The 26,426-nt window shown below is 36.7% G+C and overlaps 1 protein-coding gene across 6 annotated transcripts in view; it reads right to left on the minus strand.

The window, feature by feature from the left end:
- Positions 1-3,479: 3,479 nt before the first annotated feature.
- Usp47 (ubiquitin specific protease 47) overlaps positions 3,480-26,426 on the minus strand; it is a 59,599-nt gene continuing 36,652 nt past the window's right edge. For 4 of the 6 annotated variants that reach the window (XM_069849179.1, XM_069849180.1, XM_069849181.1 and 1 more), the window contains 9 exons: positions 22,852-23,087; positions 22,636-22,762; positions 19,426-19,838; positions 19,220-19,331; positions 17,547-17,803; positions 14,080-14,195; positions 12,277-12,526; positions 10,261-10,439; positions 3,480-5,982 (listed from right to left, as the gene is read on the minus strand). In XM_069849179.1, the coding sequence (XP_069705280.1) occupies positions 5,799-5,982; positions 10,261-10,439; positions 12,277-12,526; positions 14,080-14,195; positions 17,547-17,803; positions 19,220-19,331; positions 19,426-19,838; positions 22,636-22,762; positions 22,852-23,087 (1,874 nt within the window). In that variant the 3' untranslated portion in view covers positions 3,480-5,798. The remainder of the gene's footprint in view (positions 5,983-10,260; positions 10,440-12,276; positions 12,527-14,079; positions 14,196-17,546; positions 17,804-19,219; positions 19,332-19,425; positions 19,839-22,635; positions 22,763-22,851; positions 23,088-26,426) is intronic. The other 2 variants (XM_069849183.1, XM_069849184.1) reach the window with 1 other exon arrangement.

Raw genomic sequence — 26,426 nt, forward strand, 5'->3', positions numbered from 1 at the left:
GTAATATACTTGAACAAGTGGTATGATTTTGAAAATAGTCCTTTTCGTCATTTTTCTGTACTTGACCCCACAAAACTATCTTCATTTGAAGATCCTGAGTGCATAGCGGAAATGATCAACAATGAGTTTGGCAGTGATGCAATGTAAGAAGAATATGTATGTATGTATCCAATGCCTGTCCATTTCACTTTACGTGATTCGGGTTCTGCATATTGCAGATAGATGGCAGGACTGACCCATTTTTCTAGATGTACACCACTTCAGCAGGCCACACCGTACATGATGTGTATCTGTGGAGAGTTATGTCATGTACTAGGGTGAGTATATGTGTAAGTGTAGTGTCTAGAATGAGTGCTGATAAGGGAGAAGGGGAAACCCGGTGCCGGCACATAGCCTACTCCTGTCGAATAGCACCAAGAGTGCTGCCAGGCTTAATGTCCCCGTTCGATGAATGAATCACTATCATTAGTGACATATGCTTTCTTTTCATATGCATTGCGGAAAGATTTGGGATTTAACCCAGGCATATTGGTGCACAATCTACTGATTAGAAGTTGCGCATCACCATCTCTCCTAGTCCTGAGGTGGAAATTTTACATGAAAATTTTGTTGTGAAATCATGAGATGAGTGTTGAAGCATTTGTAATCCCGTTCTCAGGTTACTTATAGAAAGCAATTTTGTGAAATATAATCTAGAAATAAGATAACCGACTTCTAAGAATTTATTTGTATTTCTGTAAACTATTCCAGAAAATTTGTCATGAACAATGAAGTTATGAAATGTGCATTGTAAATATCTTGGTTTTAATTTCTAATGCTTTCAGACACATGATCGTCAAGACTTTCCTGGACTTTGTCAGCCTGGCAGTGTCAAATTAAATTTCTGAGTGGGAGGGATTTGTCTCTGATAATACACAAGGAAAAAATCACTATAGAACATAATTTTGACACTGGCAGGCAACAGTTGATAAGTTGTCCTGGAGCATTCTTCCTCTGGGTTGTGCGCTATGAATTTACAGAATTCTCTGCTTTACATTTTTTTTTTTTCCCCAAAGGAAGTCAAGGTAAGGAATTTTGTGCGAGATCGTGCGTATTTGCTTGGTTTCCGCACAAAACCAATCCGCAGAAAGTCTAAAATTTCACATTCAGTATTCCCAACCTAACACACATAACAATTTCCCTCTTCTTACCGCTTAAGTGACATATTGATTTTACTGCTTTAGGCTTTTAACATATTATTTTTAGAGACGTTCAATATAGTAATAATTATAAATTGGAAACTTACCACTGCAATTTCACCTAAATTGCACTGTTAATTATTGTTTTTAAATATTTGAAAAAATTAAGTAAACTCTACAACTCCACTAAAGTTACTGCATTCGTGATGCAAGTAACATTAAGGAAGCCGTGAAAAAATCAACAAGATTCCAGACTCATCATAGACTGGGGGGAAAAAAAAAGACAGACATATATCACGGCCTGCTGGAGTTTAGTAAACACAGAAAACATTTTAAAGCAACAATGTTGAAGATAGATATTTTTGTTTTGGAAATTTGCTGTCATTGAACAGAAACCAAGATGAAGATTTCATTGCAACTAATTAGAAATTCCTCTTTCAGGTATGTAATAAACGACCATCACACAAAATAATGTACGACACATGAGCAGTACGTTTTCTTTCAATTCTCGGAAATTAAAAAAGCTGAACTACGTTTTGCTTTTTCAGACTGTTCCTCGAACATAAAAACTTCAACATACTGCTCTTGTAACGCATATTACTATTTATCATCTTTAAAAATCCATCACTTACAGCCACAAACCTTTATACATCAAAGCAATGATACTTCCTTAATATACTTATGACCAGCAATGCATTGTATGGGTGGTAACCTTACTCTACTGCCCACGTGACACATTTATGGTTATAAGTATATTAAGCAAATGTCATTGCTGAACCAGCTCCCAGTCTGTCTAATACCATTTCTAATATACCAGGTGCGAGAATATTATGACAGCTGCAACGGGGTTTGAACACGCGTCCGACGAAACGCTGGTACAGGGAGCATCTGCATGCTGAAGGGCAGAGGGGTGTATTACGTCAACGTGACGAGGGGAGAGTGCGCGCGCAGCTGCTACTCGCGGAGTGAAGGGGGGACGGACCCTCCCGAATCTTCTAGAGAAGTCCGTCCGAAGTGGAGATAGCCAGATAATTCGAGAGGACACCCGTAGAAATTTCTCGTAACTATGATTTTGCTATAAAAGAAGAAATGCCAGCGAACTCGGGCAGTTTCAGTTATTCAGTCAGTGAGTAAGCCAGAGCAAGCAAGCCAGTCTTGTGTACCGGAGTTCGAGTGCAGTGGACCGCAGTTGGAGGGTCCTGAGTTCGAGTGCAGTGGACCGCAGTTGGAGGGACCTGAGTTCGAGTACTGTCTCTGAAGGTCTGTGGTTTGAGATACTGTGAACTCGAGTGACTGAGCTAGAAGAACTGTGAACTGAGAACTGACAGTTCTGATTTGTAAATAGTGCTTTGTAAATATTAGTTAAGATTAACAGTTCATTGCTGTTAAAGCTGGGAAAGGTTAATGTGCAAAAGAAAGTCGATAGGGATAAGGCGGAGAACAGCAAGGATAAACCAGCATACAATCTAAGGAAATGGTGTGTCAGTGGAATGAAGGATTAATTAAGGGTGCAGTGAATATGGGTGAATAGTGTTTTAGTGTGAGAAGGGTCATGATGAGTAATTTAATTAGTAGGAATGAGTAGGACGTATTGTAAATATAGGAAGAGTAGAGGAGCTAAAAGTAGGACTAGACTAGATAGGTATCAGTAGGACAAAAAAAGTAATATAGATAGATGTAAAGCAAATAATAGAGGGTAGGCTTAATTATAGTACAGTAAATGATTGTAGTGATATGTTAAATAAGTTGGTCTGTGAAAATGATGAATAGAAAAAGTAATTGTTACGTTGTTATTAGGAATAGGAAATAGTAGAAGGTAGGAGTAGAGGGAAAGAAGGAATATTTAATAAACGCAGAAATATAGGAAGTGTGGTGAACGAACATGAAAGACTTAGTGGGTGAACATTAAATGATGAAGAGATGTCGGTCATTAACATCGAGTATTGTACAAGTTGTAAATAGTATATGGAAGGGACTGCTGGCCCGAATACTATATAAGTGAAGGGCAGCAGGACCTAAAGTTTGAGTGAGAATAAACCATACCATACCATTGCTGTTAACAGTCCAAGTAAATTGTTATTGTCGTTTGTGGAGTGCAATAACGAACGCTGTGTTGCTGTGCGGAGAGCAAGTCCCATTGTTGACGAGAGCGTTTAAGGTGAATTGTAGAAAGGAATTATTGTTGGAAAAATAAAATCCTGTTGTTTAGTTTAAAATCGTTACAATATAAACCACCCAACCGATCACAGACAATACTTTGCATAGATGTTATTTACTCATTTTAATAAAGCTCTATAAACGTAAAATTCTTCATATTTTTATTATTTTCTCATGTAAGAGACACCCTTCAATTTACATGTGAAGACCAAAAAATATCAAATAATATTGGCTTTCTTATGAATAGTGTGGCATTTACAAATTAATCTTGACTATACATGAAAGGAACATGAAAGTATGTGCAATATGCTGGTACTGTTCACGATTTTTCCACAGTGAGGAGCTTCAAATATTATATTAACAACACACAACAACAGAAGCATACAAATATTAGTGCCAAAGTTGTACACAGTGTTGTTGTATGAAAACAGTATTTTTTTCACATAATATATGGACGAGAAGTTACAAACGTCTGTATCATTAACGTACCTGTAAAACGAAAACAAGATTCCTCTCACTGGAAAACTTTTTATAACAAAACGCCAACTGCATCATTTATTAGTTTCTTATAACCTTTCAGTTCTGAAAATAGTCTTTCAAAACTACATATTGAAAAGCAAGTTTTGACTTTGGCAGTAGTAGTAACTCATTGTGCGTACACAAAACAAAACCTATGCAAGTTATACCGACAATAATTTCTTTGTTCAATAACAGAAGAGGCATGAACTCTGTGTATATTTTAATACAATTGTTATAAGTACATTCAGTGGTAACGTTGAATATTTATAATAATTCGTTAGTTCAAGTAATGCTGGACATATTACATAAATTCTGTGTATGTACTTTCAAACGAGTACACAATTTGGATTTAATTTTAGTGCCAATGAGAAATTTAATTCAGGATTAAATGGAAGTTCATTTCTCAGGTACAAAATTCGGAATATGCTATCCAAATTTGGAATAGCTTAATAAAAAAAAACTTAAGTATTATTGTGTTTTGTATCTTACAGTACACAACATTAACTGTATGATAACTTTCACTCTTTATTGAAAGATCCCTCTCACTTTCAACAGATTTCTGTTACGTTAATCTGTTTGAAATGAGTTTGTTTCTATTTAGAACGACTGATATGAGGACTTTTTAATGTCACAACTTCAACACACAATCTCTTTACTCTCAGAGATTTTGTTTTTATGACATGAAAACGGTTTTAATTTACAAGTTATCAAACCATCACAATTAGTTTGCTTTATTAATCACAATAAATATCCTCACAGCATATCTTTAAACCTTCTACACAGACAGCTGGTATGACGACAGTGACGTCCCAAACTGATGCTAACAAACAAAATCGTGAAAGCCCATAAAGGGAAACACATATAAACGTGACGAACAGCAGAAGCATTTTGTAGAACAAAGGGTTATACAATTGTTACAATGCAATGCATCACTCTTCGTATGAGATGCAATACAGTTGAGGAATTAAGGCAACTGAACATAAACCTTTACACAGAAAGAGGCATTTATTGGGTGCATATCTTTTTGTCAGACCAGTACAGACTTCTATCTTAAAATACACACCATATCTATAAATTTCACAGTTTGTTATACTTCACTTGTATATTAATATTTTATTCAAAGCCAATAAATAAACCACCTGGATTATATATAAATTACAATATAAAGACAATTCTCTTCAAAATGTTATGTAATATTCCAGTATACTCGATACAACCTTTTTTATACATGCCTCGGTTATGTGGTCACTTTTAGAACAATACATTGCTGCAATCTTAACTCCTTCAAAACAAATGAAATAAAAAAAAAAGTTGGTTGCAGCAAATTTTTTTTACATGTATTGAAAGCGCACCATGTGCCCAAAAACACATGCTATTTTCATTGGCACTGAAATTATAGCAATACATACAGTAGCACTATTGAAGAAAAGCTGTACAACACAAATTTTAAGCAAGAAATGCATATAGCAAGAACTCAATATTCAATCCATAGATCTGAAATCACTAGATTTGCATCTCATCAGACTTTTCTCTAGGTACCGGAAGCCACTCTGCCTCAAACTAGGGTCCATCAGCGCTCTGGACTTTATTCACTGATGAAACTAAATGAAAACAAATCAATTACTGTTGCCAATGCTACACAATGTCAACACCCAACAAACATAGCATGTTATGTTTGGACAGTAATAAATAAGGTAATGTGTGGGTCCCAGAGTGACTGCAGAGGGGGTCTGATTTCAAAAAGTATGCCACCCTGCCGGAAGTCGGAGTTACACATTGCAACTTCATTAGCACATAAATGTACGGTGATTGCTGATATTTCATCATCATTATTTCACCAATGTGTAACGACATTTCATTATGCAATGTCAGCTGATAGTTATGGTAATATGCAAAACTCAGTTATGCGGATGAGTCAAATCACTCCAAATTACAAATCACATTTCAGTCGAGCTCAACATCATCGTGTCTTCTGGGTGATGTATCAAGATATATTTTTAAAGCACGTTCTTTACGAGGTGAATAGGTGGACACAGTGCTACCAAGTCTGTTCACACGTGAACCTTCTTTATTAGCAATTTCCTTACGTTCTTCACTTGAAAGCTGTTTCACTTCTTCTCTATTATCCCTAGAAACAGAAACAAAGCTCAATTATTCACTACATAACTAAGACTCAAAGTATTCTACAGAGCAAATGCAAAATTCTTAAATTTAATAAATCTATGGGTATCATCAACAGAGTTTGGAATTCAACAGGTTACATCAGCTTCTTGTCTATGCAGATGACGTGAATATGTTAGGAGAAAATCCACAAACGATTAGGGAAAACACGGGAATTTTACTGGAAGCAAGTAAAGCGATAGGTTTGGAAGTAAATCCCGAAAAGACAAAGTATATGATTATGTCTCGTGACCAGAAGATTGTACGAAATGGAAATATAAAAATTCGAGATTTATCCTTCGAAGAGGTGGAAAAATTCAAATATCTTGGAGCAACAATAACAAATATAAATGTCACTCAGGAGGAAATTAAACACAGAATAAATATGGGAAATGCCTGTTATTATTCAGTTGAGAAGCTTTTGTCATCTAGCCTGTTGTCAAAAAATCTGAAAGTTAGAATTTATAAAACAGTTATATTACTGGTTGCTCTGTATGGTTGTGAAACTTAGACTCTCACTTTGAGAGAGGAACAGTAATTAAGGGTATTTGAGAATAAGGTGCTTAGGAAAATATTTGGGGCTAAGAGGGATGAAGTTACAGGAGAATGGAGAAAGTTACACAACGCAGAACTGCACACATTGTATTCTTCACCTGACATAATTAGGAACATTAAATCCAGACGTTTGAGATGGGCAGGGCATGTAGCACGAAAGGACGAATCCAGAAATGCATATAGTGTGTTAGTTGGGAGACTGGAGGGAAAAAGACCTTTGGGGAGGCCGAGACATAGATGGAAGGATAATATTAAAATGGATTTGAGGGAGGTGGGATATGATGATAGAGACTGGATTAATCTTGTACAGGATAGGGACCGATGGCGGGCTTATGTGAGGGCGGCAATGAACCTGCGGGTTCCTTAAAAGCCATAAGTAAGTATTGACAGCATTATGAAACCATCATTAGTTCAAAGACATACACACCTCCTCCTCTATAAAAGCTTGGCATGGACTAATCAGAGATGTGATGAAAATCGCATTACTGCCAGTGAAATGAAATTCATGCACCGTACAGCAGGTTATATGAAACGGGATAGGAAAAGAAATGAAGATGTCTTGAACGAGCTCCAAATGATACCTATTCGTTGGGGCTTAAGTCATGGCAATAATTTTTTTTTTTTAATGTTTAGTGATGCAATAAAAATGTCTTAAGTCGTACAGTATCCATAGTATGTGGTCGCATCACTAGATGGTAGTGTGATGTATGGTTATTGTACAGACAGCAATGTGAATTAAGTTGTAGTCCACCACTGTGCCATGCATCTATAGTATGAGTATGTGTTCACTTCACTATGGGGATTGAAGTGTGATATGATTATTATTGCACAAAGAGCGAAGTTATGCATAATGCAGTTGAGCAAACTGCCATGCAGAATGGATGTGACCCGATGGGTTTTTAGAGTGGATGTGTGTTCTGTAACTCGGGAGGAAATTAAACGCAGAATAAATATGGGAAATGCGTGTTATTATTCGGTTGAGAAGCTCTTATCATCCAGTCTGCTGTCCAAAAATCTGAAAGTTAGAATTTATAAAACAGTTATATTACCGGTTGTTCTGTATGGTTGTGAAACTTGGACTCTCACTCTGAGAGAGGAACATAGGTTAAGGGTGTTTTGAGAATAAGGTGCTTAGGAAAATATTTGGGGCTAAGAGGGATGAAGTTACAGGAGAATGGAGAAAGTTACACAACGCAGAACTGCATCTATTGTATTCTTCACCTGACATAATTAGGAACATTAAATCCAGATGTTTGAGATGGGCAGGGCATGTAGCACATATGGGCGAATCCAGAAATGCATATAGAGTGTTAGTTGGGAGACCATAGGGAAAAAGACCTTTAGGGAGGCCGAGACGTAGATGGGAGGATAATATTAAAATGGATTTGAGGGAGGTGGGATATGATGATAGAGACTGGATTAATCTTGCACAGGATAGGGACCGATGGCGGGCTTATGTGAGGGCGGCAATGAACCTTCGGGTTCCTTAAAAGCCATTTGTAAGTAAGTAAGTATGTGTGTTCTGTAATGCTATTCCAACTACCATAATAAACACGGGTAGCAAGATGCTCTGTGTCGTTTATAGATGTTTGATCCCTCCTCCTAGAACATATGAGGAGCATTGTTTCAAAATGTATCAAGTCCCCCAGTGGACGAAATTAAATTTGTTACTTTCTATTTATTTATCTTTCATGCTGTGAAGTCTGATGGTTCCAAGTCGTCATATTTGTAAACTGTGAAACCAGTACTTAAAAATGGTTTTGTGTAGTGTTTTGAAAACTTCTCCGGTTTACGAGTAATCCAGTTTTTCGTCGTTCGTGTAAAAAAATTGTAAGTTGCACATAATACATTTTGAAACGATGCTCCTCATATACCCTGCCCTTTAATTTGCATATTTCAGAATTTAGAACCTTGCCTACACACATGCACATGCAAAAAAAAAAAGGGGGGGGGTGGAGGTGTTTATCATGACTTATGTTCCAGCCCCTCATACAATTATTTGTGCTTTTTTTTTTTTCCCCCCTTTTTGTAAAATTTTAACCTAACAGCACTGAATAACAAAGCAATGTAACCCAAAAACATAACAGCACTGAAAGACAAACAAATGATACACGAAAATGTAAGCTGTTTGTTTTGATGTATAACGTAGTAGGCACAGTCAGTAGGCACAGCCATTTTTGGACATTGGCTGTCATCTTTTCAGAAGTACAGAAGCTTTTCTTTTTGTCACCTTATAGAAACAGTGTGCAGTAGAGAAGGCAAGACTGTCCTGCAACCTTATCATGTGCCGTGGCTATATCACTAACTTCAGTGTCAGTAGATTTATATAATATTAACCATCAAGAAACAAGCTCTCTTTCTGATAGCTCATTCTATCCCCTCTCGCCTCCTCACTTATACCATTACAGACTTTACCCTGTTGAAATGAACTGTCATCTAACCAATTGTAAGAAAGTAAGTGTAGCATCTCAGATTTAAAATAAATGTTCCTAGGATTTTAGATAATGAAGGCAAATAGATTGGCTTAAAGTAAACGAAAAAACAAAATATATAAGATTGGATAAACAGAGAAATAATAAAAGAGTAGTAAATTTTAAAATGGAGAATTATAATTTCGAAAGTGTTGAAGAATTCACATATCTTGGGTCGTCTATCAATAATGAAAATAAAATGGAGAATGAAATTCATAAAACAATAATGTATGGAAATAGAACTTATTTCTCGTTCTTACACATGTTCACATCAAGAATGCTATCTAAAGGAACAAAACTTAAACTATATAGAACACTCATTCGCCCAGTAATTACTTATGGAGAGGAAACATAGACAATGAAACTGAAAGATGAGAATAGTCTTCTCATCTTTGAAAGAAAAATTGTACATATGATTTACAGTCCAGTATACAATAAAGGAGATTGGAGAAAAAGAACGAATAAAGAAATTGATCAGCTATTGGAAAGCGAGAATATAGTAAGCTTTATTAAATCTATTAGGCTGAGATGGTTAGGGCATGTAGTGAGAATGGAGGAGGGATGGCTTTCTAAGATGATAATGAATGCAAGAATGGAGGGAGAAAGAAGGAGAGGAAGACCGAAGAAGCGGTGGATGGACATATTACGAGATGTTATAAGCCTGGGAGTGAGGAATTGGAGGACAGAGTGAAGTGGAGAGCTGTTGTGAGAGAAGACAGGGTCACTTTGGACTGTAGTGCTATGATGATGATGAAGTGATTACAAATGGTGCACCAAAATTATATTTTAACCAGGGTTACTTTTTTAACTGTGGTCTCGTAACTCATGGTTACTACGCTTTTAACCAAGGTTCATGCACATCACCATGAATGTTATACAGAAAACGAAATGAGGGGTTTGGGGGAAAAACCAGGTAGCTCCAATTTTTTTCATTTTTGAGTTATTTATGCACAGAGGACAAAAAATTACGCTCTATTGTTCGGTCGAAGAACCAAGTAGTTCCAAGAATTACATTCACAGTTATAATGCATTTTGAACCTGCCTCTTCTGTACATGCTTATTGTTTGGCAGTAAGTTTTTCTTCATTATCTCGAAAAGTACTGAATTGGAACTGCCTGGTTTTTCCCCCAAACCCCTCAATTGTCCTCAGTGGTGTCGTAGTTACCATGTTGGTCGTTGGATACGAGGCTCAAGGGTTCAAACCCAGCTGAATTTCTTACCTGTATAAGATGACATGACCATCTTCAAATATGTTAAGTGGCCAACTATCTAGTGACGTAGTTTGAGAATTCCAGTCGAGTTCCGTGTGAATGCCAAGAACTGACATCTCACAAGGGAAGGAACCCTGACCTTTGGCAAATTCTATGTGTTCAACTGGGATGCCACTAAGTTCAGACAACTGAAAAAATACACAAGAGGTGCTTATTTACAACAACCACCATGAGTACACAGCTCTTGCGAAATATAAATAAAATGTATTAACTCAAGAACACACAGTGACAATATTGGTGCCATTTTAAGCTATGCAACACCTTGCAAGCAGACTACAGCACTGCTCATAGGAGTTGTGGGCTCTTCCACAAACATTTGTCAGGGCCCTGCTCTCTCGCCAATACTTAAATTTTTTTTTTTTAATCAATGCCACCAGGTTGTCTTTTCGACATTTCTGGTCTTCTCTCCTGGCCATGGCATAGTTGTAACCCACTTCTGAGGTTGGGGCACCCGGAAGGCGGAGTTACATTACCCCGATGATGTGATAGGATGATTATGATAATGTGGTGCCAAGAGAGGTCTTAAATCTAAACTTAACCTAAATTCCAGACGATGGACGAACACAGGAATAATCCCCTTTAAGAAAAAATTCCTGTGCTCTAACCGGGAATCGAACCCGGGACCTCATGAACCATAGCCAGAAGCTCTGACCACTAGACCATGAGGCTGGTCGAAATGTTGAAATTATATAACTTAAATACAGTACTAAGACAACAAACTAAAGGAATTTTATTACAATATCTGACAATCTTGTTTCTTAATGAAATTGGAATATTACTTGGGCATGAGAAATAAAAAAAACCCCTCAGTTTAAAAACATGTTTAATACTCAGTCTTACAATCAGTAAAAACAAGCTGTAATCTAAAAAAATGCAGACATACTTTAGTGAAAATGTTAAAAATATATTTAAAATAAATTAATATGCAGATATAACTAAGTTGGTGTGACGCAGCCTAATTAATATTGTTGTACAGCAGTATCCCAACTGAAACATAACATTTATAGAAATTCTTGAGAATAAGGTTACTTTAGTCTTAATCTTCAGCAGTACAGAATTCTTCTCCCACATACAAAAAAGTTTTGTGAATATTTTATGTCTTTCTCTTCCTAAAAACATCTAAAAATTGGTCTGGGGCTACCCAGGCTTCTAGCCCCCACTCAAGTGGTATCCCCCCCCCCCCCAACCCCCAATGTTAAGCATGTAGCATAGCATACATCTCGGTAGAAAATCAAGGAAGACTGGATATTTATTATTAAAGAAAAATAATTTTTAATTATCTGAGAGACTAATCATTTTGTTTCTTAAATGCGGAGTTTTATTTCATATAAGCAAGAAAGAACTGAGTAAAAATCGTAATGTACTGCTGTTAGTGCTAGTGTGACCATATCTTATACACAAATCGATCAGAAAAGTTTGGAATAGCTTCGGAATTTTGTTAAAATGGGCTTGTATTTGTATATACATTAAGATGTATTTCTTAAAAGTGGAATTTTCCTTAAAACAGGGCTCCTTAATGACATTATTTTTACAGTAGTTCTGTCAAGACTTTTTAAACCAAACCTTAAAAACGGGAATGCTAAAATAAGTTTCTCAAATAGATGCATGAAAAACACTAGTTTTCAATATATTTTCAGTCAGTCCTATTATGGACCAGACTTTACCAACAATGGTGGAATCAAATCAATAAAAATTTATAACAATTCACTTAAGAATAAAGAATAACAAAACCAGAGTTAAAGAGAAAGCATGGGCCTAACAGAAAGTGGGTAAGAAAACACCACCAATGTTTGAAAGACAAAAATGCATTATTCACACTGTAGGTTGTGTCTGGAAACAGAATACATTGCTGCTTGATACATACTCCTACATATACATGCACCTTAAGAAATATATAAACAGCTGAGAACAAACTCTTCTCTGTTTAGACATAAATATTTTTGCTAAAAAAAAAAAGGTACTTACTTTGGCCTTCAGTTCTTCCACTGTTGAACCATCAAGTAAAACTTCCTGGAAGGATTTCAGTTCAAGGGTTGCTGGACACCAACGCCGCACAAAAAGAACCAACTGACTACTAGATGTGACTTTTTCGGGTTCAGGCAGCTCTTGCAGAAACATTTCCCAATTAGGAAACAGGCTGATATCATCTTCAAAACGCTGATCATCAAGGTAAACTTTGGCTGGGTTCTTCCAACTTTTCTTTCTAAGACGACATCTGTAGCAAATTATGGTACAGAAAACTTCATTTGTATGAAGACTTCAAAGAAAACGAGATGCGAAATTAGTACATTATGCAACGAGCCTATAATGATAGTAATTAAGAAGCGAGTATGGATGTTTATGAAACGAGCACAAGCGAGTTTCATAATTTTCATACGAGCTTCTTAATTACCATTATAGGCGAATTTCATACGACTTTTTATGCTCGACCATATTTCTAACTTGAAATTATTCAGATGTATACATTTTATTTGTATCTGACAAGATCGGAAGTGACCTTGTTCTAGGTCGTGAATTGTGAGATGTGCGCAGACGCGAAAGTATTGATTTTTTCCAAGGAACAATAATGTCACTGGCCTTGATGTAATCCCGTTAAACTTGGTATAACCTTGATTATTGAATTCGACATTGAAAAACGAGATGACAAATTGAATTTACTTGAATATTATTTACAATTAACGCTAATTATTATAGTAACAGAACATAACCTTCTGCGACAGTATTGGATTTCCAGCCTCTGTGACTTTTCACTAATTCTCTTTTGATTGCATATCCGAGAATAATCGATACTTGCGGTTTTATAATGGTACAAAGCTGACTTGTCATTGGCTGAACACCTGTAAGCTGAGTTGTCATTGGCTGAAAACACCTGTACTTTAATGAGTAGGTGTACTTTAATGACATGCATTAAAGGACTGTTATCAGGTGTATAATTATTACATTTCGGCATGGTCGAGCATAAAGTATATTATGCAACAAGCCTATCATGGTAGTAATTAAGACACGAGTATGTTTATGAAACGAGTGTAAACAAGTTCATAATTTCCATATGAGAATTTTAATTAACATTATAGGCAAGATGAATACGACTGTTTTTTGTTTAACCATAATTAAATGTCTTTGTACAATCATAATTAAATGTCTAAGTTTTGAGTTTTTACAAATATTTTACCTTATTACTTTACTGATAATGAAACGGTGACCATGAGTGTATTTTCAGTGTGTTCTCGACTATTGCAACAGATGGCACAAACAGACTATGAATGTTTTTTCAGTGTGTTCCCGAGTAGTGCAATAGATGGCAGGGATGGAGCACTTTTGTGTTAACACAGTATTTATTGATTTTTTGTAGGGCTTTGATTTGCAGTTTTTAATCTCAAAGCAACACACATTCTGCATTGCTTCTTCCTTCATTTGTAATTGCAGTAACATTATAACATTGGACTATCAAATATAAATGTACAGCAGACGTCTTTGCAATGCAATCAAATATAGACTCTGCTTTCCCTAGAGATATCAGAGAGGACAGCTACATAAAAACTTCCAATAAAGCAACTAGTTTCAAGGAAACCTAATTACCTCATCATGTATTGGCTACATGGCCTGTTTACCTACATTAATATGAAATACGAAATTGTCAAAAGAAAAAGAACACAAGGAGAATGTAAGCTCCTATTTATTCAATTTTATCCTTCTGATAATAAAAAAAAAAAATGTAATAAATAAATTCATCTTAAACTTCAAACTGATTATGAACTGTATACTGACCTTTCATAAGGTATATCTATTGAATATTTTCTTTTAATTTCTTCCAGTATTTCTCTTTTTGCTTCACCGACAGTCATTCCTTTGCCAAGAATCCAATCGCATAAGAATTTACTAGGCTAAAACAAAAGAATAATGTAAATTCATTATTCCTTATAAAAGTTGTATACACAGAATACATTAAATATGCCACTTGTACGCAACAATTATTACATTTAGTGAAGCAACAGAGTATTATGCTTTTGAAAAACATATAATTATAACTAGAACTAGATTTGAATTATAAGACGAAATCCTAAAAGAAAAAAAAAGTGAGGAAAATAGCTAGTGTTCAGCAGTCCAAAAGAACCAATTAACTAGATTATTATAGAAAAAAAAAAACGAAAATTCGTCTCCTTATGGGGGGGGGGGGGGGAGGAGGAAAAGAAGTTTATAGTTTATTATTATATTTGTATTGTAACTTTAAAAATTCACAATTATTTCCAGTAATTGGGATGGTCTTTAATTTTATTTTACAGTTAACAAAATATCTATGTAAATCAAATTCAGGTTGAGTAAAAATTATAACTGATTGTAACATCTTCGCATAAAAACAGATTGAATATGATCAATAACCTCTGGTTTCTGAAACAACTTTCTAGTAAATTAGAAACTCTGATTGAACAATAACTTTAAAATAAACAACTAAAACACACTAATTCATAATTTAGGTGGAAACTGTAGAATTTATCCTTAGAAATGTACCGTAAAAGTTTGAATAAGGTATGTCAAATAGTTCCTGAGAAAAGCACACACAAATAAGTTCAAAGAAAAGAAATCGGAATCAATCAATCAATCAATCAATCAATCAATCAATCAATCAATCAATCAATCAATCAATCAATCAATCAATCTTCTTAATGTATCCAGCTGTTTGCTGACAACATAAAGTCCATTATAGTTCTTGTTTTACATGAGAAATGAGGGGTATTTTGATCAGTGTTCATTAAAGATGCCTGTTGCTAGTAGCCAGAGGTGGGGTGTAGTGAATATATACTGTAGAGCTGTGTCTTCTGCAACTGGTACTGATGATTTTAATTGACTTCTTTTGTGGTTTATGGATGGACAGTATAGAAGAATGTGTTCATAGCGGCAAGTTTTTGCTCTGTTTTTTGGGATGCCCAAAGTGTTACATTGACAGACTATTTGCAGAAAGGTGCCACAATAACAGGCCTTTATTATGCAAATTTAACTGAAAAATTGAGAGATACTAACAAGGAGAAATGTTGTGGAAAATGAGGTGAAAGGTTTTTTTCCACCAAGACAATGTTCCAAGTCCTTAGTCGCATCAGATCTGGCATCCAGAGACTTCAGGCTATTCCCAAAACTCAAAAAACACCTGCGTGGGAAGAAACTTTCATAATAATGAAGTCATGCAGTCTGTAAACCAGTGGTTTGTAGAGGTTGGACAACCCTCCATTTAGGAAGCTGTGGAAATGTTGGGTCATCACTGGGAGAAGTGCATCAATCTTCTAAGGAACTATGTGGAAAAATTACGTAAGATAATTTTTTTTTCAACTATAAGCAGGTCAGTACACATTCTTCTATACTGTCCATCCATAAACCACAAAAGAAGTAAATTAAACTCATCAATACCAGTTGCAGAAGACACAGCCCTGCAGTATATATTGACTACACCCCACCTCTAGCTACTAGCAACAGGCATCTATAATGAACACTGATCAAAATACCCCTCATTTCTCGTGAAAAACAACAACTGAATAGACTACAGTGGACTATAGTGGACTTTATGTTGTCAGCAAACAGCTGGATACATTAAGAAGATTGACTGATTGATTGATAAGTGGGTCAGGGCTATAGCATAGGGATTAACCTTCATAGGAGTATGGAACTAGGCAGGATGGATGAAGATTAAGGTGATGATGGCGAAATGAACCACGGTGCCATGCCAAAAATTACCCAGCATTTGCTCTTAAGGGGTTAGGGGGAAAACAGAAAAAATATCAATCAGATAACTTGTCCTAACCAAGATTCGATACTGGGCCTACTACGAGATGCATCCAGAAAGTAAGTTTCCCTATTTTTTAAAAAAAAAGCACACACACTTTCAGGAAAACATTTATTGGCAACAGGTACAGCAATGTTTCAGCTATTTTTCAACATAGGCACCATCAGAATTGAGACACTTGTCGTATCGTGGGATCAACTTTTGTATCCCTCTGTCGTAGAACTCTGCCGCCTGTGAATGGAACCAGCGTGTGACAGACGTCTTCAGCTCTTCGTCATTGCCAAAACGCTCACCGGAGGACAGGAATTTCTTGAGGTGCAAGAAAACGTGAAAATCGCTGGGAGCAAGATCAGGACTGTAGGGTGGATAATGAAACAACTCCCAGCCAAATTCCGTCAAAACAGCTGCTGTGCGCCAAGCCGTATGTGGACGAGCATTGTCATGGAGGAGCACAACACCTGCAGTAAGCATTCCACGCCTCTTGTTTTGAATGGCACGTCGCAATTTTCGCAGTGTTTCACAGTAACGGTCAGTGTTCACTGTTTCACCTCTTGGAAGGAAGTCAATGAGCAGAATGCCCTTCCGGTCCCAGAACACCGTGCACATCACTTTCCGTACCGACAGCGTCTGTTTGAATTTCGTCCTGACCGGAGATCCACTATGCCGCCGATGCATTGACTGCTGCTTGGTTTCCGGGGTGAAGTGCGAAATCCAAGTCTCATCGCCCGTGACAATCCTGTCAAGGAACTCGTCGCCGTCATCGTGATACCGTTGCAGAAATGTCAGTGCTGCTCCTAAATGTTGCATTTTGTGTTCGGGTGTCAGGTTTTTCGGCATCCACCTGGCACACACTTTTTTGAACAGCAGGTGCTTAGTAACAATCTCATGCAACAAGGATCGCGATATCTGCGGAAAATGGCTGCTCAGCTCCGTAATCGTGAAGCAACAGTTCTCCATGATGCACTGCCGCATCAGCTCAACACGATCATCATTAATGAGGGACAGTCGCCCACTGCGCTCTTCATCATGGACACTTTGACGACCTTCGGAAAACTGCCTACACCAGCGACGCACCATCTGCTTACTCATGAGGTTCGGCCCATAGACCTGACAGAGCTGCCGATGAATTTTAATTGGCGCAATGCGGCGGCGGGAGAAGGAATAAGAGCTTCCATTTCGGACCACTGCTGCCACGCTACTGGCACCAGGCGGGACCTGTCCGGCTGGCATATGATTGATACGTCATAGATCTGTTACGCATGCACAATTGACACGGCTAATTACATTTACTTTCAAAGGGGAAAAATCGGGAAACTTACTTTCTGGATGCGCCTCGTAGTTACGAGTAAGATGCTGACTGCTACTCCAAAGTGATGAACTGCCTAATGTTTCTACAGCAACTAGTCGATACACTGAGAAAGCAAGCAAACTTTATAACGTGTATTAAGGTCTCTCAACTCACCTCTGAAGTGTTAGGCAACAGCTGGTACACTTTTCCCCTATGTTCACCTTTCCTCAATGCTCTTCCAAGTTTGATGGTAAGTTTTTCGTCATCACGATAAGAACCTAAACTCTCAGTGAGGCGAGCACATTCAAATTCCTGCTGACCAGGATACAGACGGTAGATTTTGAAGTACTCGACAGGAACTCCAACGTAAGGCTCCAGATCCTTTTTTAAGGTTCCTAAAAGCATTCTCTTGTCTACCAAGACCTTCAACACTGAAATGTAAACCATGATTGATATAAACAAAATGAAGATACAAAAAGCTTGTTTCAACATACAATATTAATTAAAGTCAGTTATAATATGATACAATACACATAAGTTGATGGTCTGTGTGTCAATATAAAGGATTATATCTATAACCTGTAGACCGAAATGGCGACTTAGTTTAAGGCTTAAATGTTGTCGGAATATTTGTAGGGGATTCTAATTTTTTGTCACATGATTTAAGTCCTATGCATAACAGGAAATGCAGTGTGACAGTTCACCATCACAATTCTCTTGGAAAACTGGTCTTTCAACAAAATGCTAGTTAAATGCAATTTGTAAAGAAATTCAATCGACATTGACGAAAGCTAGAACAATGACAATGTCCGCAATTCGATATAACAATAATCTTTTCACTACTGCTTACATAAAAACGTGCCTTTCAAATTCCATTTTTCCAGAATATTGCCACCACTAAAATCTGTCACTCTAGCCTACTTACTGTCTGTCCGAGTGGTTATGTCACATCCCTGTTTCCCCCACCCATTTCTGCTGCCCCTCTGTAAAGGCTAATGGTTGGACTGTCTTAGCTATGTACGCAATTGTACGTTCACGTATATTATACAAATGTTTAAAAAAATTACGGTATTTTGAATCGTAAAGATTGTTTAACAAAGGTGCAGCTATGTAAATAAAGTACGACTTAATGAGCTAGTATCACTTATTTTACACTTAACGGGCTACACAAATGTTTCATTTAACATCTCACTCACCACCTTCTTTTTTCGCCATTCATTAAATAGTGACAGCTCCTTATAATATCAATCTCATGATTTTCCTGGTATAGCTCTTTGGCTTGCTTCTTCTGCTTCTACCAATATGAATTTCAGTGCAATCCATTTCTACAAATTAATCTCAGACAAAACCATTTGTAGTAAGTTAAACACTTTTGCTTTATTTTCCTACCATAGTAACCGATTAAGACATTTTCCCTATCACAGTAACTGATTAAGACGTTTCTCAATTGTTATTTCATCTACAAATTCTCAATAATTTCTGTTCCAACAACATGCAAAATACAATTATTAATTTATTTTCTCTTAAGATATAGGATTCAAAATACCATAAAACGTTGTACAATACACGACCGTTATAAGAACTCAACATGCTCGCATGGGTAACTAAACTGTCGCTCGTTAAGTTAAATTCCATGCTTGCATGTTAAGTTCAAAATAACAGTCTTGTAACGTAAATAACTATTAAAGAAAAGGGGCCGTTAAGTAACTATCATGTGAATTCCCCCATTTCGATGACCCTGCAACATAATCACTCGGACGGACAGTAGTTTGTTGGTAAATCCACATCTGCTAACACATTTCTCCACTATAACATAAACAAAAATTAAACTGACAAGTTGATAGTACTTCTCTGATTGTCGTTATCAGTATAGGGAGCTGCTTTGAAGTAGTAGTTGGTAGCCCGTGTTGTAGCTCCAGCAGTATCTGTTTCTTCATCATCCCAGTTTTCTGTTTGTTCCTGAAAAGAAGATGTTAACATGCAGCTAATTTCATATATCTGAACGATCAAGCCAATACTACAAGCCGTACAAGTCTTTTAAGCATGAACTCACTTTGGTGAATGAGTGGTAGGTATTCGTGTTGCCTTCCTCTGGAGAAGATATGTTGTGGCGATCTGAACCGGGGGGAGAATTGCTGGGACTCGACAGCTGAGCTAGACATTCGTCCGGGACGTCACCTACAAGTGTCCTATCACTATCAGTAAGACTGCTGTCCTCACTGGCACTCTGATCACTATGTCCGGTGGCACCAATGCCCTCATCCTCTGTATCACCAGGCGGTTGAGGCGAACTATCACGCAATGGGTTAGCAACACTGGCCGGAGACGACACAACAAGAGCCGAAGCACCTTCACTGCTCGCAACTTCTTCATTTGTACCATTTTCTTCTGGCAACTTTGAATTCCCGCTACTGTTGTGGTTTACATCCAAGTTCAGGGCAGGAATTGCTAACTTCTCCAGCGTTTCTAAGCAGATTTCAAGAGAAAAACTCTGTAAATTTCATCAATTAAAATTCCAGTTCAAACTATGCACAAATGCAATCCCTCAAGAGTCCCATCAAGAGTCTGGTCAATTCTTGAAGATATACCCAGCTGATTTTGTATGAGAGATGTATAAAGTCTTCGATATTTTGAACTGATACCAAACAAAATAAAAACAGGTTTACAAGTTTTAATTTTAATGCCTTAACACTTGTCTGAATTCTTTACCTACCCAAAGAAATCATGCCATTCAAGAACTATGTGCATACAAAGAAATAGTAATAGTAATACAGTATTTGCTTGCGTAATTTCCGCACTTTTTAATATATTCTGGCTGTTTGAAAAATTGGGGTGCGTAAAATATGCGAATTTTTAAAATTAGACTTCTTGATCTGGGTTTTATTCAAGCATAAAGTAATTAAGAATGCAGTACTTTTGTCACCTAAGACACTGGTAATCTTGAAAAAGAATTAAGAGTTGGGTTCTGGTCAGTGAACAATGTCGTGGCATGGAAATATTGGGAATGGAATTTAGGGAAGGAAAATTCATACTGCACTGAAAAAAAAAAAAAAATTGTACGTAAAATGTGTGCGGAAAATACACGGAGCAAAATTAAAGTTCAAAATAATCCTTAAAAAAATAGGGTGTGTAAAATATGCGGTGGCGCAAATTATATGAGCAAATACGGTAATCATTAATTTTTTCATCATTGAAAGCACGCTCATCGTGGATTAGATGCAATCCAGTTTGTAACCTACCTTTACCCTTTATACAGCAATTACAAATTAACCATGAATATAACAACATATAACAATATCTGTTTCACAGACTGTATCGCTATTGAATATAGCAATGAATACCGGTATTTTTTTTATATTTTTCAATACCAATAAAGGATATCGCAAATTCTTAATATCGGTATGATGTCACTTTAGGACTTTTTACCAGTATTGACATTCATTAATAAAATACCGGTAAAACACTATACAGTTAATAAAACACAAATGATTGAAATAACCAGAGTCTGAATTGAAACTTAGAATACCGACCAAAAATAGGTAAATGCAATGGTTCCTAGCTGTCATATCATTATGTTTATGTTTAAAATCCTATTCACAATGCAAACTACGAGGGAGGATCTCGAAAAGTAATGCACAACAACTTTTTTGTGGCAAAGTATTTAAGCAAAATGAAATAATGCAGAAAAAAGCTACAGGTTTTACCTATTCTTCAACACAGGAACCAAGTCTCTCGACACATTTCCTTCATCGTGACACCAGATTCAGTACACCTCGTTCATAAAACTCCGTTTTCTGGGTGTATAACCACCTGTGCATGACTGATTTCACATCTTCATCCAAACCAAAGCGTTGGCCTCCTACGAGTTTTTCACTGGTCCGAAGAGGTGAAACTCAGACAGTGCGAGGTCTGGGCTGTAGGGTGACTGACTGCCGTCTCAATGTCTCTGATATTGGATGAAGTTGCAGTGCCACTGGTCAGCCCAAACGTGCTTCATCGGTAAGATTTACTCGGCCCTCTTCGAATAACCTGCACAATCTGGAGATGTTTGCTACGGTCAAGACAATCAGCACCATACACCTCCAACATTTCCCTGTGGATTTCACTCGGACTTCTTTGTTTTACTCAGAAAAACATACTACACCTCGCTGCTCTTCACAAGTAGACGATACTAGCACACGCTCCATCTTTATTCAGTAGTTACCGTTTGTTCCGCCAGGGTGACACCTAATCGAGCCATTGCTGTCTGTAGCGCAAGATTCAAACTAACTATCTGACAACTTTGACTGTCCTAACCAAAATAGTATGCCGTAAAGAAATTGTTGTGTGTTACTTTCCGATCCTCCCTAGTAAATTGTCACACACTGAAGAATCAACTAAACATACCATGACTTCACTAATATATATTGTTTTTTTTTTTTTTTTTAATGTACTGAAGTACATATGATATTTCCATGCAGATATTCTACGTCATCATACGATGAAAGAGTAATGGAATGGAGAAAAATTCTCTCCGGCGCAGGGATTTGAACCCGGGTTTTCAGCTCTACGTGCTGATGCTTTATCCACTAAGCCACACCGGATACCACCCCAGCGTCTGACAGAATCGTCTCAGATTAAGTTCCAACTCTTGGGTTCTCTCTAGTGGCCGCCCTCTGCACTACGTCATAGATGTCTATGAATGTAGGACCGAAGTCCACACATATGCTGAGGTGCACTCGAGGGAACCCAAGAGTTGGAACTTAATCTGAGACGATTCTGTCAGACGCCGGGGTGGTATCTGGTGTGGCTTAGTTGATAAAGCATCAGCACATAAAACTGAAAACCTGGGTTCAAATCCCGGCGCCGGAGAGAATTTTTCTCCGTTCCATTACTCTTTCATCATATGATGACTTCACTGAACCTTCTGCAGAGTTACTATGATGAGTCTGATAGAGACAGAAAACTCGGTATATGATTTATAACAAATTGCAGGCTGGAAAAAGATTATTTCTTCCTTAAAGTCTAAAAGGACTCTACTCAAAACTAGCAGATTCTAAGTTTGGATCAAATTTGAATTCAACACAAAGGTAAGGAAAATATATTGATAAACTATTTAACAAGTCTTTAGATTTTGATGCTTTGTTAAGATTCCACGTAACTAACCCTGTGTGACCAAATCCACCTTCTGAGGATTAACTTGTAATATATCACCTCGATGATGTCCCATGTTACAATGTTTACAATAATGACATTACCACTTCGATCAAAATGTTTAACTTACCTTTGCTAGTATCTGGCAGCACCATATGAAGAGAGACAATATGTTCAAACCTATCAATAATTTTATGCAATTTTGAAATGACGAAAGGTTTATCTGGATCTTCATCACAACATGATGCCACAAAAATCTGAAATATGAACAGTAAAATACAGAAAAAATTCAGAGATACTCACTTTTCCACAGATATGCTAACTTTATTAATATGAATTACCTTACCTTGCTGGGTCCATAAAAGCCTTCGAGTTTTAATGTTTTTTCATCATTATCCAGAAGTCTTGGCTCGTTGCTGTACTTTTCCAGTACAATTTTAATGGTTTTTGCATCTAGATGAAGAGCTCTGGCTAATGTGACTTTAAATTCTGCTACTGTCTGCGAGAGATTTCCACGCACAATAGTAGGTCCATCCACTTCCTCATTCTCAACATCCACGACAAACACTTTTGTTGCAACGCCTATAAAATAAGATATTAAGTTATGAATGCTTCATACATAGTAACACATTGCAATTAATTATGCTAAGAAAAGCTTCATTTGAATTCTACATTCCGTAACAATGGCAGTCACTCATGATTTAATCTTCACATATTTTCTGTTCAATTTCGACCAACTTAAATATTAAAAACAGCAGAATTATGAATATAGTAAAACCCTGTTAAGCCAAACCCCGTTAAACCAGATACCATTCAATCCAGAGAGGTGTTTTAAAGAAATAAAATCGAATACAGAAAACTTTAATAGTACATTATGCAACGAGCCTATAATGATAGTAATTAAGAATCGAGTATGGATATTTATGAAACCAGCAAGCGAGTTTCACAATTTTCATACGAGCTTCTTAATTACCATTATAGGCGAGTTTCATACGACTTTTTATGCTCGACCATATTTCTAACTTGAAATTACCGGTATTCAGATGTATACATTTTATTTGTATCTGACAAGATAGGAAGTGATCTTGTTCTAGGTCGTGAATTGTGAGATGTGCGCAGATGGGAAAGTATTGATTTTTTCCGAGGAACAATAATGTCATTAACCTTGACATAGTCCCATTAAACTTGATAATATTATAATATTATAACCTTGATTATTGAATTCGACATTGAAAAACGAGATGACAAATTGAATTTATTTGAATATTATTTACAATTAACGCTAATTATTATAGTAACAGAACATAACCTTCTGCGACAGTATTGGATTTCCAGCCTCGGTGACTTTTCGCTAATTGTCTTTCAATTGCATATCCGAGAATAATCGATATTTTCGGTTTTATAACGGTACAAAGCTGACTTGTCATTGGCTGAACACATGTAAGCTGAGTTATCATTGGCTGAAGACCTGTACTTTAATGACATGCATTAAAGGACTGCTACCAGGTGTATAATTACTACATTTCGGCATGGTCGAGCATAAAATAAATACTGTACTCACATGAGGCAATACTAGAGTTTTCTCATATTGCAGTTCTAGGAACTAAATTGTGTGGAAGATTTTATTCAACGAAATGACAATAAGGAAATTTCTTCATATTACTGCCACATCAAGCATATGCATGAATTTACAGTGAAGGAGATGTGTCACAAAACATAAAAGGAAACAGTTATTTTTAAACTAAATAAAGAAAATTATCTATGTATAATACAGACGTGGACAAATTATTAGACATAAATTAATTATATGCACAACAAAGCTGTATTTATCGGTGGAAATAATGAACAAAAATGTATTTTGCACAGAAATAATGAACAGAAAATTGAGTCTGGAGGTTACTAATATTTTGTGAACGTTCCCTTATTCTCTATTAACACGTTGATTTTGTCAGGGATGCTGGAAACCAAAGTTTGACACTTTCTTTGAATATCAGCATCATTTAACCAGATATCAGACAATGCTTAAATGAGTCCATGTTTTGTTGTGAGCCTCTTTTTGTTCACTTTCTTCTTCAGTATAGATCACAGATTTTCAATTTCGTTCATGTCCGGTCTTCTTGCAGGCCATGGGAGAACAGACTGTTGAATATCTTCTGCAGTATATAATTAAAACACCAGTAGTACCAACACAGGCAGACAAAATATGCTTAACCATTGGAATCATATACCAGAAGATGTAAACGATCATATTTACAACAATAGAGACTCTGAATTATACTGATAGTTGATATGACAAATTATAACAGGATCAATTAGAACGAATTAGAACAGGAAGTCACAGGTTCGATTCCCGCTCGAGGTTGTGTAATTTTTCTTTCATACCATGGCATGATTGTGACTATAATAGTATTTAAATTCATTAATATGTCACATCAGTGGACGTATATACGTCACCAAACATTGTAAGATGAAGATTACATTTGTAAAAAGTTTCTTCACACCCATAAGCCGTGCTGACTAGATCAGACACTATGGACAGTTCTCTATAACAGAGTCGCCAGTATGAAAGGATAATTCCAAGCCTTTGGCATGAGATGAACTCGATAGCTCAGTGGTAGAGCGCCTGACCGGAGAACAGGAAGTCGCAGGTTCGATTCCCGCTCGAGGTTGTGTAATTTTTCTTTCATACCATGGCATGAATGTGACTATAATAGTATTTAAATTCATTATAATACTATGTTCCTAAGAAAAACGTTTTAGTCTAATAATTTGTCCACGTCTGTAGTTTGTGATATTTTTGTTTTACTAATGGCAGGCACTTGACTGTTCGTCATTCACCCATATGAAGCCAGGAGCACACACCAATTTATCGACAGAGTCTTTGTCCACGTTGCACCATAGGAGGTTGGTCTATGATACACCTGTGATGAGATGATGGTGAATAACTTTTGGGATGACACAGAGGAACTGGAACTCCTAGAGAAAACCCCTGTGTTACCTGGACCATAGGCTTGCCCAACACAAGTTGTAAATTGAGGGTACACCAGGGATCGAATCCAGGTTATATGTTGTTGTTGTTATTGTTTTCTAATGCCAGGCATTTGACAATAAAGTCATTTGATCTCTTGCACTCCAATATTTTTCAAAGATATTATCATGGTCAGCCACTGAAGCACAGATTTTGAGGTGTTCCGAATCCATTTCTTGGTTTGAGTTGCACAACGGGCAGTTAGGGGACTGATATATTCCAATTCTATGCAGGTGTTTGGCCAAACAATCATGGCCTGTTGCCAATCTAAACGCAGCTACAGACGATTTTCGTGGTAAATCGGGAATTAACTGTGGATTATGATGCAGAGAGTTCCATTTTTTCCCTTGTGATTGTGTTATCAAATTTTGTTTGTTGAAGTCTCAGTATGTAGATTTAATAAATCTTTTCACAGAGTAATATGCAGATTTAGTAACAGGTCTGTAAGTAGCACTGCTGCCCTTCTTTGCTAAAGCATCCACATTCTCGTTTCCCAAGATTCCACAATGGTATGGTATCCATTGGAATACAATTCTTTTATTGAGTGATATTAATTGAGAGAGCATTTTAATCAGGTTATATAAGTCCAGCTCTACACCACTGTGGAAGCTAATTATGATATCATATTATACTGTAGTTGTTTTGATTCAGGAAATATTCTGCTTTGTTATTTCTGTTAATCTTAACTTTTGCTAATCCTCAGTCTCAATTGGTCTGGATTAATGGGGTTTTACTGTAATTAGATTACAATTTCCGATGTTATAAAATATAAGATTCAAAAGAATGCTGTACTTTTTACTAATGCTATTGGAAGGAAGTATTAAGAGATCTGAGATGAAACTCAAAGATATACTTAATGTTAAAAGAGCTCCTGCAGAATAATCCATAATTTC

Source organism: Periplaneta americana, chromosome 16 (genome assembly GCF_040183065.1).
Source record: "Periplaneta americana isolate PAMFEO1 chromosome 16, P.americana_PAMFEO1_priV1, whole genome shotgun sequence".
Taxonomy (NCBI): Eukaryota; Metazoa; Arthropoda; class Insecta; order Blattodea; family Blattidae; genus Periplaneta; species Periplaneta americana.